This window comes from Octodon degus, unplaced genomic scaffold (assembly GCF_000260255.1).
Source record: "Octodon degus isolate 3935 unplaced genomic scaffold, OctDeg1.0 scaffold00033, whole genome shotgun sequence".
NCBI classification, from domain to species: domain Eukaryota; kingdom Metazoa; phylum Chordata; class Mammalia; order Rodentia; family Octodontidae; genus Octodon; species Octodon degus.
The window spans coordinates 17956574-17972428 of record NW_004524609.1 but is presented as its reverse complement, the minus strand read 5'-3'; the positions used below and the strand labels follow the sequence as shown (position 1 = coordinate 17972428).

The 15855-nt window shown below is 42.4% G+C and overlaps 1 protein-coding gene across 4 annotated transcripts in view; it reads right to left on the bottom strand.

The window, feature by feature from the left end:
- Tnrc6c (trinucleotide repeat containing 6C) overlaps positions 1–15855 on the bottom strand; it is a 153323-nt gene that overhangs the window by 67408 nt on the left and 70060 nt on the right. For all 4 annotated transcript variants that reach the window (XM_023713929.1, XM_023713931.1, XM_023713930.1 and 1 more), the window contains exon 4: positions 9622–9942. In XM_023713929.1, the coding sequence (XP_023569697.1) occupies positions 9622–9942 (321 nt within the window). The remainder of the gene's footprint in view (positions 1–9621; positions 9943–15855) is intronic.

The following is a 15855-nucleotide window of genomic DNA, read 5'->3' as shown; positions in this document are numbered from 1 at the left end:
ATGTGACTCTCCTTAGGCACACTCTACATCATTGATCACTTTCCTCTTTGGCCCCATAATCTCCTTGATCAGAAAATTTGGGACACTACTGAGTTATATGACTTTACAGTAAAAGTTCTCATATGTCCTGACTCTTAATTGATCTTGGAAGGCTAGGGCCAAAATGTTGGCTTTCCTTGCGGCCCTCCTTTTTCTACAATTTTGGTCTGCAAACTTAGGTTAACCCTCCAGAAGAGAGAAGCTTATTGTTATTACCATACAACCTAGGCTGTTAAGCTTAATGTCACTATCTGTCTGAACATCAAACATCTTAAGCATAACATGGAACAGGTATTTTTCATCAAGTATTGATACATTAAACTTTAAGTCCCTACAGAATATGAAAAAAACATCTAAAAATTGGCATAAAGAATTATATAATTCTTATGTTTACATGTAAGTCCAGAAATCTAACCATATACAACCTTGAAGGAGGACAGTCCCACGACATTCCTTTTCTTGTCTTCTGCCTTCATTCACCATATGAATCTAATTTCTTAAGGTAAGCTCCTGGAGGGCACAGATGGTCTCTGTGGTCTTAGTGCATAACACTGGCCACATATCAGACAGTCCTTGTTTCCTTGGTGAAAAAAAGCCTAATGGACATGCCAGAAATCCAAATTCTTGCTAAAGTTAGCAATGAGCCCAACAATCTGAAATCATTACCCAACTCTAAAATGATTTTGAGCTATTTAAACCCTAAGCTTCTGCGCATTAAAACTTAAGATTTCTAGAGCTTACGTACATATTAATGTAAGAATTACACACAAAACCAAGCTGAATAGTTGATGTGGTCAGTCTCAACTATAAGAGCAAAGATGTTTAATATATTAAATATCTGTAACATAACTGCACCTTATTTATTATTTAAAAAAAAACAATTTTTTTGAAATTGTTTAAAAAAAAAACTCTGAAAACATAATTGCCTTAAACATAAAAAAAATTTTTTAAAAACTGGTACTGGGCACACTGATGTGTACCTGTAGTCCCTGCTACGTGGGAGGCTGAGGCAAGAGAACCACTTGAGCTGAGTCTGGCAGCACTCTAGGCAACTTGGCAAGGCATGTTATAACTAATCAAGGACACAACACTGGAAAGGTCTTGAAAGCCAGAAAGCAAGAAGGTTTCCTATTTTCTAATCTAGACTCAAGCTTTCTGTATTTGTATAAATAAAACAAATACATGAAACATACAGCAATCATCCCAGCCTATGGAAGCGTATGCTACCCCCTACTCCGCCTCCCTTTTCCTTTGTTTTGTCTCATCCTGGAATGTCTCCTGTGCTTCCTTACCATTATCACCGGCACCATCAACAATACCACAGCCATCACTGTTACTATCGACATCACGACATATTCTTTTAATCAGAACGCTAAGGTACACCCCCACTTAAGGCATACCATTTGCCTTAGAACATTTTGACTTTAAAGGTGAATGAAACCTGCTAAAGGAACCAAAGTATATTTTCACCTACGGATGCCAGACTAACATGCACAGCACACGTATGGTTTTCAAAGGATGAATCTACACAGGACGCAGAGCCAGGCTGAGACTTGGCAGTGGGAGTTCTTATCCTTCAGGCGCCATGCACACCCTCGTGTGAGGTCTGCACACACTGGTGGGGCTGATGCTTACACAACAAATCACGTGCATCAAGATGAAAGCTTAGGGCCGGGGAGATGGCTCAGTGGAATAAGCGCTTCCCTGGCAAGTGCAAGGGCCTGAGTTCAATCTCCGGTTCCGCCAAAAAAAAAAAAAAAAAAAGATGAAAGCTTAGTGGTTCAGGTTTGTAGTACTAAGTAGTGAGGATGAACTGAAACACGTTTTCAGAATAAGATTCCAGTGCTCTCTGCCACAATACTGTATCACCAACATTTCCTCTAGAAAATGAAAAAAAGTTTATGCATAATGTTAATGTTTTTCTCCTGTTTAAATGGCTTACATATTTTATAAATAGAATACTCTCTAAAAATCTAACATAACTGTCTTGAGTGATTAAATTAGAAAGGATTACATAAAAAACTTGTCTTCTTTTATTTTTAAATTTGCAAATGTGACTTTACGAAGATAACATTTTCTAGGAAAAATATTTGATAAAGACTTTCGAAGAGCCACATTAAGCAAAATTTTAATTAGGAATCAAATTAACCAGATAGGAACATGTAGAGAACACTTACTCAGAAGCAGCATGCTGAATGCTTAACTGGTATCAATACTGATAAACAGGAAATACATTAATTCTTTAGCACCATGATCCTCTCAAATGAGATTATAGCATGTTACACAGTATAAAAAGTTCTCAGTAGATGACAATATATGTTCACTAATGTTCACTGATAATACAAATTCCTTGTTACCCAGTTTTCAGGGGCGGGATAATTATTACGTGTTCAGCTCTGAGAAGCCATGACCACCCCCTACTCCAGCTCCCACATTTATTGTGGGTGAAAATCTCAGGGAGAAAATACTTTGCATTCAACATTCATCAACAGACAGATCCCCAAACATCTCACCCTTCATCTGTTGTAAGTGGAAAGAACTGTGAATGTAGATTAGAGTAAAAGCTTTGCTGTAAAATAATAATGAAAGTGTCTAAGAGAATAAGCTTGTAGCCCTGTATTTTTCAGAACAGCAGAGAAACATGACTGCTTCCTCAAAGTTAGAAACAGATTAAGACAATAAGACAACAGAAAGCATGCCAACCTCGGCGGGGAGGGTGTGCAGCCCAGCAGGGCAAGGCAGGCGCCAGGCCATGGCTACAGCTCTGCAGCAGGACCAGCGAGCTGCTCTTTCCCAAGATGCCATTTTATCCAGGCTGGCAGCAGCCAGGAGCTGAGGGACACAGAACTGACGCCCCGTCTCTGGACTGCCGTGTCTCAAGCAGCTGCTGGGGTTCTGTCCTATCTCCTGTTGTACGAGGGCCTAACGGGAAATACCTGCAGAAGGTGCTGCTGCCTCCTAGGAGACACACCTTGCACAGTGCCTCTGTGGCATCTGGGTGCTCCCAGGCTCTGGCTCCAACACGTCGGCAGGTCCAGCCTCTTATGGAGCGGCCAGGCACTCAGGCCAGCCTGGCCCAGGTCACTTGCTGCCCCAGCTGGGCAGGACTGGGTGATGCCTTTTCTACCCTGGAGGTGGCCAATTCATTCCCTTCTACGAGGGTGGAGGCATCTGGTGAGGGGATCTTAAAGCTTTGATTATCTAATTGCAGCTAACACTAAATGGATCTTCCTTCCTCTTTACGTTCCCTCATTGTCACAAACATTTTCACTTCAGGAGCTAGTGACAATCAGCATCACAGCCACTTTTATTGTTTTCTTGAAAGCCAGCCAAAAGAGTTAACAGCATATTGCTTACTGGCTGCATGAAAATAAATGGCTGTTCTACCACAGGGCTTTTGTTTTCCACTTCGTTCTTTTCCTAAACAACCCCTAAACATTCAGCATACCAACACTAGCTATAATATTCTAAATGAGTCCCATATGTAAACTGGCATGTGTCCAACTTAATTACTTTCCTGCCTCTATCTAAAAAGGACGTAATTAGCAAACACTGCAGCACATTAATCAATGCCTCTGCTTATAAATGTACAAAGTAGCCACCAAAACAATACCTAAAGGTGGAAGAAAAATTCATTTTTTGAAAAGCATAAAAGCTCTCTAAGTGTTTCAAGCTGGAGTTAACTCTGCAGACTTGCAAAAACATAGTGTGACGAGAAAATAATATTCTAAAGTGCCATTTTTGAAATTTTGTGTAAATCACAGTATGTGTATACTGGCTCAGGCTGCCTTAAGGGCAGGTCTTGCATGGCAGGTGGAGCTGGGGATCGAACCACGATCCCCTGAACCTCACTGGGTTTGCCCAAGCAGGTGCTTAAACAACTGAGCTAACCCGCAAGCCCCCAACTGTTCGTATACATGAACAGTAACCTGACCAGGTCGACTTAAGGCCAGCTGGCTAAATAAGCTCCCTTCTCATTCAATACATGGATTTAAAACTCCACTTTCAAACCCTGAATAATTCTGTGAGGAGGCAGTTGTTTATCTGCCAGCAATAGTGCTTATTTCTCCAGCCTAGACTTGGGCTGGGAGGAGCCTTGGCCAATTTCTCAGGGGGAAGCCTTTCTACCACTGGGGCAGCTGACCATGTTTTTGTTACTGTCAGTGATGGAGAAAAAAACAAGTTCTGCCCCAGGTTGCACCCTACCCATGGCCAGAGCTGGAGCTGCCCTGAGCACAGGATCTCCTTTTCCTCCTGTATGGCTCACAGTTGTGTCTCCAGTTCCAAGGACACTTCCAGGTAGGGCTTTGTCATCTTGGCTGCGCTAGGCATGCTTAAGAGCTCATTTTCCACGAGGGAAACAGTTCACAAAATACATATTTCAAGTACAGTCACAGCACCACTTGCTCATGGGAACAATCTGCTTGATGCTGGACAACTTAACTTTCGACTTGTAGCCCATTACAAAACGTCTGTCTCTGCCTTAAGCTTGATGGAGCTTCGCTGCAACATCAGATTATTAAACCTTGCTAAGGGACTCTCCTGGACTTATCTGTGAATTTCAGCATTAAAAGTCTTGGTAAGTATTAGAGGAATTACTTTCCATCTTAAAAAATGGGGTAAATGTTGACTTTAATAATGCTACAATGATATGAAAGTGATGTTAAGCCAACAGAGCCATATACTCTTAGAATGTCATACATGAACAAAACAGCTGCTCAGACAGCCAGTTGTCTTGTACTACAAAAGTACATAAATTTTTATCTATATTTAGCTGGACACAGTGGCAAATGCACATAATTCCAGCACTTGGAGGCTGAGACAGGCAGATTGCGACAAATTCAAGGCTCAACTGTGCTATACAGTGAGTTCAAGGTCAGCCTAAACTACATAGTAAGACCTTGTCTCAAAAACAAACAACAAATTTTCTGTATTTACAGGGCTAAAAAACCAACAAATCTAATTTTTAACTCTTCTAAAATTTTCCCACTTCTATACCTATATTTTAATAATATCCATAAATCCTCCCTTTATTGGAATGGACATCTAAGCTTCCCATTAAAATGGTGAGGACTGCAACAATCGACACTCACATGGAAGAGATTGGCAAATGGTCACTCATATGTGAAGAAAACAGGATGGCTATCAGTCTTCTTTGGATTACACAGGGAATCAATCTATCTATCTATCTATCTATCCATCCATCCATCTATTTATTTTGGCGGCACTTATTCCACTGAGCCATCTCCCCGGCCCTTACACAGGGAATTTTATTTATTTATTTAATTTATTTATTTGTGTGTGTGTGTGTGGCCAGTTCAGCCCACCAGGGGGCGGGGCTGGCTGGCATGTGGTGCTGGGGGATTGAACCGTGGTCCTTTTGTTTGCTAAGCTTGTTCTAAGTAGGTGCTTTAGACCACTGAGCCATCTCACCAGCCCCTACACAGGGAATTTTAAAAAGCTATGATAACTCAGGAGGCTGAGGCAGGAGGATTGTCATGAGTTCAAGTCAAGGCCAGCCTATGCTACAGAGTGAGTTCAAGACTAGCCTAAACTACAGAGTGAGACCCTGCCCTCAAAACAAAACAAAAAACCCCTGATACTCCACGCCGTGCCGGCCCCGCCTCCAAGTGCGCTGAGCCAGCCACTGAGTCCAAGCTTGGAGGCGCACATCTGTAATCTCAGCGCTGGGGAGGCTAAAAACAGGAGGATCACTGCAAGTTCAATCTGCATAGTGAGACCCTGTGCCAAGTACACAAAAAAGAAAAGAAAAAGCTGTGATAAGCAGGGAATCATGGACATGTCTATAGTCTTTATAAAAGGATTTTTGTTTGTTTGTTTTTTGCGGGGGGATGGATACTGGGAACTAAACTTAGGACCTTGTACTTGCCAGGTAGGTGCTGTGCCACTGAGCTTTCTCCCCAGTCTGATGGCATGTCTAAAAAGCCAGCACTCTAGGAGCCAAAGGTAGCAGGATCAAAAGTTTAAGCCTAGCTGGGCAACTTAGCAAGAAATTGCCTAAAAGTAAAAAAAGAAAATTAGGGTTGGAGATGTAACTCAGTGTGAAGGTCCCAAGTTTAATCCTAAAAGTAAAAAAAGAAAATTAGGGTTGGAGATGTAACTCAGTGTGAAGGTCCCAAGTTTAATCCTCAGTATGAAAAAAGTTAAAAAAAAAAAAAAATCAAAGCTATAGTAAATAAAGGTGATTCAATTTCCATCAATTCTTTCCAGAGTCATTTAACCTTTTTTCAACTTTCCTAAGAAAACTTGAGAAAGGAAGACTTCACATACTAATCCACTTGGAAAGAATACTGAAATGAAGGTGCTGGGCTGAAGTATTTCCCAGTTCCACTTTTCCCTGGAAATGGCGCATCGCTGCTCAGTTCTTCAGAGCCAGTCACATGTCTGCCCCTGCCTGACTGATCCACTTTAAGTTTTGCTGAGCCAACATTCACATTTCTATTTAATGAAAACTTACAGTCAGAGGAATGTATTAACGAACTTTACTTTTCATTAGTGAAATGTGCTTACACAGATTAAATACAATGGAACTCTGTCAGTTGAAAGGAACTGTTAAAGAGTTTTTACTTCAAGCAGTATCTGATTATTCTTCTGAAATACACTAACAATTTCACTTGGTCTTGAATTCATCAAATAAATTGTGCCATGAAAAAGAAAAATTGATATTTAACTCCAGGAAGGACAGATGAAATACCAAAATACTATATGCAAAAGTCCTACTGAGGAGAGAGCTTTACTGTACTGTTTTAGAATCCAGTCATTTAAAGACCTAAAGTTTTCTCTTTTTTTCTTACTCTGCTTTGCAGTGTTTCAAAGATGGCACATACTGGTTATGTATTTCAAAGCCTCAAAGTCCCAATTAACAAATCGCACCATATATACTAAACATTTATTACAGATAGAGGGGCCTGTGCTGGGCACTAAACACTTCATTTTCAGAATCCTGCCAAGGAGGAATCTCTTCATTCCACAGAGGAGGGATGGAAGACACTGACAGTTAAAGCCATCTGGTCAATGTCCCTGAGGAGCTGTGCCCTGGAAGGTGAAGCAGGCCTTTCGAATCACCCTGTAGGGTATGTCCTCACCAGTGCCAGCCATATATAATGCTGTGTTCACCCACAACACCATGACAGTCCAACAACAGCCACGACAGACTGCACAACACCACTTTGGTAAGTGAGTCAGAGGGCAAAAGAAAATGAGTCTTAAAGATTAGAGGCCACGAGAGAATTAGACTTCTCCTTTTAGATGACAAATGAAGTCCTGCTTAGTTTTTCACTTTCCTAAGCTAGTGACAGAAAGAGAGTCGGGACACTCTCTTCATACATTATTTTGAATTTAGTTGAGAAGTAAAACTGAATAAACAGAAAGGAAGAAGAAGATCGATCTTTAGGGCACACCTTCTGGGAGAGATTTGGTGCTGAGCTGGTGCGCCTATGAGATGTCAGCAGTCTAGTTAGGACAGAGCAGGACCACAGCGAAGAAGAGCAAAGGGCTGACCACACAAGCCGGCGAACGTAGGAAAACTGCATGTGCGCACAAGGAGACACAATTGCTGAGGTCATTTATTCTTTTTGTTTTTTTGCGGAACCAGGACTGAACTCAGGCCCTTGCGCTTGCTAGGGAAGCGTTTATTCCACTGAGCCATCTTCCCGGCCTTGTTTTTTTAAGACAGAATCTGACAGTGTAGTTCAAGTTGGCCTTGAGTTCACTATGTAGCCCAGGTTGACCTCGAACTCAGTGATCCTCCTGCCTCAGTCTCCTAAGTGCTGGGATTATAGACATGCACCACCATGCCTGGCCTGAAGGTATCTCTTAGTCAATGAAAAGTGACAGGAAGATCCACCTGCTGGGATACCAATGGCTTTGAAGGAGGACAGAGGGTATAAAATGAAAACTTCAGGAGCCAGGAATCAATTTATTGTATACTTATTATATAAATTTGATTCAATTTTCCACATTTTTGATCCATTAAATGAGGATATGTTTTTACACACACAAAATATATATAGATAAAAAAATACATATATATATATATAGATAGATAGATAGATATAGAGTGTGTGTGTGTGTGTGTGTGCCTGAGGATTAAACTGAGGGGTAAGCCACACTGCTTATTAAAGAGTACTGCTTTCATACCGTAATTTTACAGAATTTATTCCTTGATTATTTTCTACTTACCTAAGTAGATCTCAGTATCATCCTGTACCAAAAGCACTACCAAAAACACTCAAGAAAACTGTTAGGGGCCGGGGAGATGGCTCAGTGGAATAAGTGCTTCTCTGGCAAGCACAAAGACCTGAGTTCAATCCCCGGTTCCGCAAAAAAAAAAAAAAAAAAAGAAAAGAAAAGAAAAGAAAAAGAAAACTGTTACCCAAGTGTACCACAGGAGAGGCACATAGAGAGAAGGGCTGCGTGTTCAGTTTTTCAATAAGGACCTTAGACTTGTGCACTAAGTTATTTAAACCTGACTGGAATCTCTGTTAGGACTATCGTGATGATCATACTTCAATGCAGGAAGTAACTGGTATGTTTGGCTGCATCGTGTTTGCAGCCATATTTTCAGTTGATGAAAAAACTTTTTTTAAAGTTTTTCAGACAGAGTCTCACTATATAGTTCAAGTTGGCTTGCCCAAACTACATAGCTTAAGCTGGCCTCGAACTTGTGGCAGCCCCCCTGCCCCAGCTTTTCAAGTGCTGGAATTATAGGCACATGTTCCTAAGAAAGGCATGAATGTGTACCTGAAGAGATATAGCAAAATTCTAGCAGTTAAATTACTTAAAATAGAAAATGTAACACATAATAAAACAGAAAGACATGGCAGTTTAGCAGAACTATTTTGTTCTCTTCTAAAAATTTCCCTAAAACTACAATGAAGAGATTTCTCAAAATCGTAGGTTTGTAAGCTCAGAGAGACTGGAAAAGGACTAGGTTGGTGGCTGCGACATTTTGGCAGCTGAAACACTGGCAGATGGGCAAGTGTTGGTGTTTTTTGGGAGCCAGAAAAAAGCTACCTTACAGGGAGGGCAGCAACAAGACACAAATGGGAAAACCTGAATCTATGTGGACTTAGAACAAGGGACATGAGCCAAGTTTGGTGGCTACACTGGTCAGAGACATCCAGGCAGCACCTGCTACCTCCTGCAAGGATGTGTATGTACCCAGGAGACAGCCTGGGCAGCAGCGGGAAGTTTCACTGCACAGTAGTTCTAAAGCATCCAACTTGATGGGCCATGTGGACCAGCACACAGACCTTTCTTTAGCTGCTAGTGAGAGCTAAATGGAACTATCACAGCTAATATCATCTGCAGATGCAAGAGAAGTATCCTACATAAATAAATAGGGGGAAGCCACAAACTTTCAAGGCTACCAAAAATGAAGCGCTCTATTTCTGATACATTTATACAGTGACTGTGGACCAAAATATGTCTATTTTTATTTCTCAGCAGCAAAGACTGGGGATGGAGTTCAGTGTTAAGTATGTGTGAGGATATGGTTAGATTTCCAACATTTTTTTTAAAAAAAGAAAAGAAACAAATCTCACTCTTCCTGGTTTTTACCTGGTTGGAGCTTGCTGCGATGCTGCCCAGCTGCTGGGAGAGGAGGAGGGCTTGCCCCAGGAGGCCCAGCACCCTGCGCTGGGCTCCCACTGGTCAGGGTCCCTGCAGGCAATGGCTGGCCTCTCTTTAACAGCTGTTTCTGTTCTTGCTGGCGGAAGCGTGGAGGCACCTCACGAGGCAGGTAACGGGATGCAGCTGGCTGCTGGCCACTGGCAGGTGCACGTTTGCCATTGTTGCTGCTGGAGATAGTGCTGGTGGAAGTATTGGTACTGGTACCGGCAGATTGGGGCTGGCTTGAACAAGTCTTAGTAGGTTCTGGCACTAAAGAGAACAAGAAGAAAAAGAACCCAAAGCTTTAGTAACATCCCTTTAAAACCTACCCCAAACCAAAAATATATAAAATAATGTGATTAATCCCCTCCCCCAGACAAAACATGAGAGAAAGATGATAATGCAGTGGTTTGGAAGTAGAACTAAAGATCCAGTTTCCTTAGAAATAAAGTGAGATCTGGAGATTTTACTTCAGGTGCTCTTGGGACTCAGTGTACTCATCTGTAAAACTAGAGTGCTAAAGTTAGATCAGAAAAGCAGTTAGTTCCCCTACAGACTTGCACTCCAATCACCCAGAAGGCATACGAAAGCCCAACCAGCTCATCTAGCTCCAAGCTTTCTGATCAGGTTGGCTGGAGGAGGAAGAGGAGAAGGAGAAGGAGAAGGAGAAGGAGAAGAAGAGGAAGAGGAGGAGGAGGAGGAGGAGGAGGAGGAGGAGGGGAGGAGGAGGAGGAGGAGGAAGAAGAGAAAGAGGAGGAAGAAGAGGAGGAAGAGGAAGAGGAGGAGGAAGAACAGGAGGAGGAAGAGGAGGAAGAGGAGGAGGAAGAGGAAGAGGAGGAGAAGGAAGAGGAGGAAAAACTGTATTTCCAACAAATTCTGAAGTGATGATGCCGCTGGTGACCAGATCACTTTGTTCTTGTTCATGACTTACACAAATCACAAGATCCTCAGGCGAATTTATATTTGTTTTAATTCTCATAATGAATGAAATAAGTCTTGTGCATTTTGGGTTATCTCAGCACATCAGATTTTGACAACAGCATCTGGGCAGAGGCAGTGCAGGATCCTGTACTCGGCCCCAGTCACTCTGCAAATGACACCAACAAGCCTGCCACATGTAAAAGGGAGCATGTGCAGTGACAGTTCATGCTGATGTCGGCACGACAGAACTCAGCCTCAAGAGTCAGTCCCATTTTCACTCTGAATGTTAAGCAGCATTGCCCACGGTATTACATTCCCTGAGTCATTTGAGTTTTGTTACACAGGTTTCTTTCTAATTAAATTTCTAAACATTTTTGGTTTAGTAGTTGAGGAAAAACTCACAAAATGAGCAAGGCTATGTATCTTTTTGTACAACTAACATCATAAAAATATTTTAAGTCACCACTGTGGAGAGGGGTCCCATGAGATTTTATTTTCTTTACATTGCCAACTCCAAGGTCAGTGAGATAGCTCAGCAGACTAACGCACCTGCTTAGGCAAGCGCAAGGACCACAGTTCAATCCCCAGCACCACATGCCATGCCAGCCTTGCCCCCAGGGTAGGCTGAGCTGGATAGAGTCTGGGCATAGTGGCTCACACCTGTAATCCCATTGCTGGGGAGGCTGAAAATAGGAGGATCACCAGGAGTCTGAGCTGTGTAGTGAGACCCTGCAACAACCAAATACATTTTTTTTTTAAAGGTTCATTTTTCTTTTTTCTTTTTAACTTTTATTTATTTATTTATTTGTGTGTGTGTGTGTGTGTGTGTGTGTGTGGCCAGCTCAGCCCACCAGGGGGCGGGGCTGGCTGGCATGTGGTGCTGGGGGATTGAACCGCGGTCCCTGTGCTTTGCCAAGCTTGTTCTAAGTAGGTGCTCCAGACCACTGAGCCATCTCACCAGCCCCAACCAAATACATTTTTAAAAAAAGGTATGAACATTGCCAACTCCAGCGAGCCTGCACTGTTCTGTCTCTCAACATGAACTCCACACCCTACCAGCTGACCATTACACTGTCTGCTTTAGTTTTCCCAGTGTTTTCACCTGTCTTCAATGCTGTCTGACAAGCCCTAAGTCCTGGATGAAGCCACTGTATACTCTCTCCACAGGCTGACAGACTGCTATGCATCTTTCAAGACAGTCACAGAGCCACACACTCTGAATGTGGTCTCTGCTCTTAGCACTTTCCATCAGTCCTATGTGTTCCTGGGTCAATGATTCAAAGACTTTCTACTTCTGAGCCTCCAAAACCTTTAGCTCCCTGCCTGAATCTCTGCCTATCCCCAAAAGATAAGACTGGACTTCATCCTGAAGAGAGAGAAGTCTAGCAGGCCAAAATACCCTCAAGTGTCTGCCAGTGCATACACATGAACACCACATTATTTCCTGCCCTCAACATCTGTTAACATCCACCTACGGCTAACACTGCATTCCGTTGGTGCTAAGACTCGCACTGTTTCATAAGCTAGTGTCATTTCTGTGGGGATGTGTCTTACACTCAGTGCTTAGTGCAATGTGGGATATCGGTGTGTTAGTGAGGCAAGGCAAGACAGTGTCGTCCTCCAAGCTCCGCATCTCATTTTAGGACCATATGTGCTCTGGGTCTTCAGCCCACAACCACACGCAGAGCAGGCACAGACCAAAGTCTAAGACTGGACTTAAATTTAAGTCTTTGTTTCACCAATGTTATATACTGTTAAGTCAAAGTTTTAATATGACAAGATTATCGAGCATACAGAAAAAAACTGGTCACACGTAATTGTGCTAGGTGCTGGAGTAGCACTTTTCCTGTTGTCAACTGGCTCAGGCACTGTCTCCCCATTCTACAGCTGGCTCTTTCCCACTAAAATCTAACCTCTTTACTAACAGCAACAGTCACGTTCTCCTCAGCTCCAGTTTCTCCCCCAGCTGCCTTTCAGTTCAGTTCTCTCCTCTCCCAATAAACTTCTTTGAGTCTGGGAATGCTGCCTCACTTTTTGCCCCTTATGTGCTCACTGAACTGGCACCACCCAAGAGGACAAGGACTCCCTGATGCTAAAGCCAAGAGACATATTCAGATCCTTATCTCCTAACGCTTAAGTCTTTAGACCTCAAGACCTTCTCAAAATCATCAGAGACAGGGCTAGGGAGATAGCTCTGCCTGGCAAGCACAAGGACCTGGGTTCGATCCCCAGTACCACATGCTGTGCTGGCCACCAAAACCAGGCATGGCGGTGCACACCTGTCATCCCAGCGCTGGGGAGACTGAACACAGGAGGATCACTACGAGTCTGAGCTGTGTAGTGAGACCCTGTGCCAGTGATAGCTACACCTGGATGTCTTACCGACATCTTGAAATGAACACGTCCCCAGTACTCAGCAGCTTTCTCATTTTACCCTTTTAAGTCTTTCCCAGAGATGACAAAACTTGAAGGAAGCAGCAGAAGAAGAAGAAAAAGGAAGGAGGGAATAAAGAAAGAAGCTTTTATCAAGCTACGGGAAGTTATACCACTCTTGCAATGAAGAAGTAGTTTCTCTTCTGTAAGAACGGACTCTGGATGGCCAGCTACTATCAAGGTAAAAGTACTTTATTCTGTTGTCCTGCTTTTTAAAAGGCCAGAAGTGAAGATGATACACTGGAGGAAACAATTTGGCAAACACTCAGAAGCAAAACCTTCAAGCTGAGAGGAACCTTGGAATCAACCTGTCCTATGCTAATCCACAGTCTCCAACAGCCAAGGCGAACGAGCCAAGAGAAAACAGAGGCTGTGTTAAGCCCAGGGGCAGATCTCTGACTACCAGTCCACTGTTCTTCCATAATACTGCTGCTATATTTTAAAAAAGACATAATGGCAAACTCAGGGCTATTTTCTATCAGACCCATGGGAGAAGGGATTCATGCTACAGTAAGAGGTAAACAAATAAATGTATGTTACCAGCCGTCACTTTTCCCCCATCGAGACCACCAAATTCTAAGACAGCTGCATATGGATTTTCCCAGTATCATCCACCTAATGCTTTAGGTATATACTGCATAGATAATGCTTTTCTTTTAGAGCCTAAGTCAGTCTTTCCTTTCTCTCTCAAATAACTGTTATCTGGGTAAGGTAGGGGTTGGCGGCTGAATTAACAGTGGTTCTCATTTTTAAATGTTGGGAGAAACAAAACCAAAGAAAGTATATATGTCAGAGGCAGGACATGGCCTGAAAAGTCTAAGGTATTTACTATCTAGACCTTTTCAGGAAAAGTCTACTGGCTACTGGAATAGGAAATAGAAACCACTTGCACTATCAGACACAAAAATCTAGGGGAAAAAATCCCAGTAATAAATTCCAAAATCTTGTGTGGGTGTTATTTTAAAGAACAAATAATTGTAAGCAACAGTTAAACAATCAGTTCCACATATCCTCTGTGACTGTTAAGAGTTTTCTTCATTATTACTGAATAAAAAGGGAAGGCCAGGATTGTAATCAAAACAGGAGTTCATCAAGTTTAGAGGTATCAGACACTGTTTTACAAACCTAGGTGATTTACTGCACCTCAAACTGAGCTCAATGCACAAGAGTCCCCTCACGTTAGGCCTCTCTGGAGGGACTGTCCACTTCTTCCTCTATCCTTTTGAGATTCTTTTTAACTCTGCTGGCCACCACTAACAGATTCCAAGTCTCTATCCTCCACCTGAAACCTATATTCTGCCACAGCACTGCCCTCCAGTCTAGTCTAGCCTCCATCTTTGCTGCCTAGGGGACAGTACTGCTTGGAAGATACTTCCCTTCAAACCAAACATACCCAAAAGGGAAAAAATTTCCTGGGGCTGAGCCAGGGCTGTGTTAATCACAATAGAAAGGTACAGAAGCTTAAGACATGGTTTCTCACTGGAACAAACCAATAATTAGTTGGAACAATAAAAATGACAAGAGTATTCAAAGCATGTATAACTATTAAGCCTCAGGTAAGTCTAAAAAACAAGGAGGACCACATGCTGCCCAACATGTGCCTGTTCGCCACACATGGCTACTGGTGCTTGTATCCGAATGAGATGTGCTGTCAGTGTAAAATACATACTGATTCTCAAAAGAACAGAAAAAGCAAATATCTAATTTTTTTTTGTGGAACCGGGGATTGAACTCAGACCCTTGCACTTGCCAGGGAAGCGCTCATTCTACTGAGCCATCTCCCCGACCCCCAGAAATGTCTAATTAATACTTCCTTATTCTGATTTTATGTTGGAAATGGTGATATTCTGGATATTTTGAGGTAAAAACACATTATTGATAGTAACTTCACCTATTAATTTTAAATGACAATAACAGACTTACTTGGTTTTAAAAGGATTTACCTAGCTCACATCTGTGGCTTTCATCATCATAATCATTATTATTATTGCGATGAGCTCTTGCTATGTTGCTCAGGGTGGCCTTCAATTCCTGGGCTCCAGCCTCAGCCTCCTGAATAGTTAGGATTACAGCTCACTCACAACCCAGCTAAAGGGAATTCTCTATTTGTGTGTGTTGTTGGGATTAAACTAGGGACCCACACTTGCTAAACATGTACTCTACCATCAACCCACACCCTTAGCCCCTTGTCTTTTTTTTTTTTTTTTTCAGAACCAGGGATTGAACTCAGACCCTATTCTACTGAGCCATCTCCCCAGCCCAACCCTTGTCTTGTTTCTATCAGAGAGCACTGGTCTAGAAGTAGCAATAACTTTTTTAGACAAGTTCTCATTATGCAGGCTGGCCTTGAACTCACTTATGTAGTCCAGGCTGGCCTCAAACTCATAGCAATCCTCTTGACCCAGACTCCCAAGTGCTGGGATTATAGGTGTGCACCAGCTGGCTATTAGTTCTTGAAAGAGATGAAAGTTTAAGTTGGTTTATCACTATACTTTAATTCTGTTTCATAAAGATTGAAATTATAACAGATTGAGAAACCAGTCGTTATGATATACACAAGCTATTTCAGATGACATTGTCCCTTACAATTTTGTATTCTATACTATAGTACCAGCATATTATCTCACAAAAAGAAAAATATCATTAAGATTTTATTAAATGAAAAGACCAGGGGCTGGTGAGATGGCTCAGTGGTCTAAAGCACCTACTTAGAACAAGCTCAGCAAAGCACAGGGACCGCAGTTCAATCACCCAGTACCACATGCTAGCCAGCCCTGCCCCCTGGTGGGCTGAGCGGGCCACACACACACACACACACACACACACACA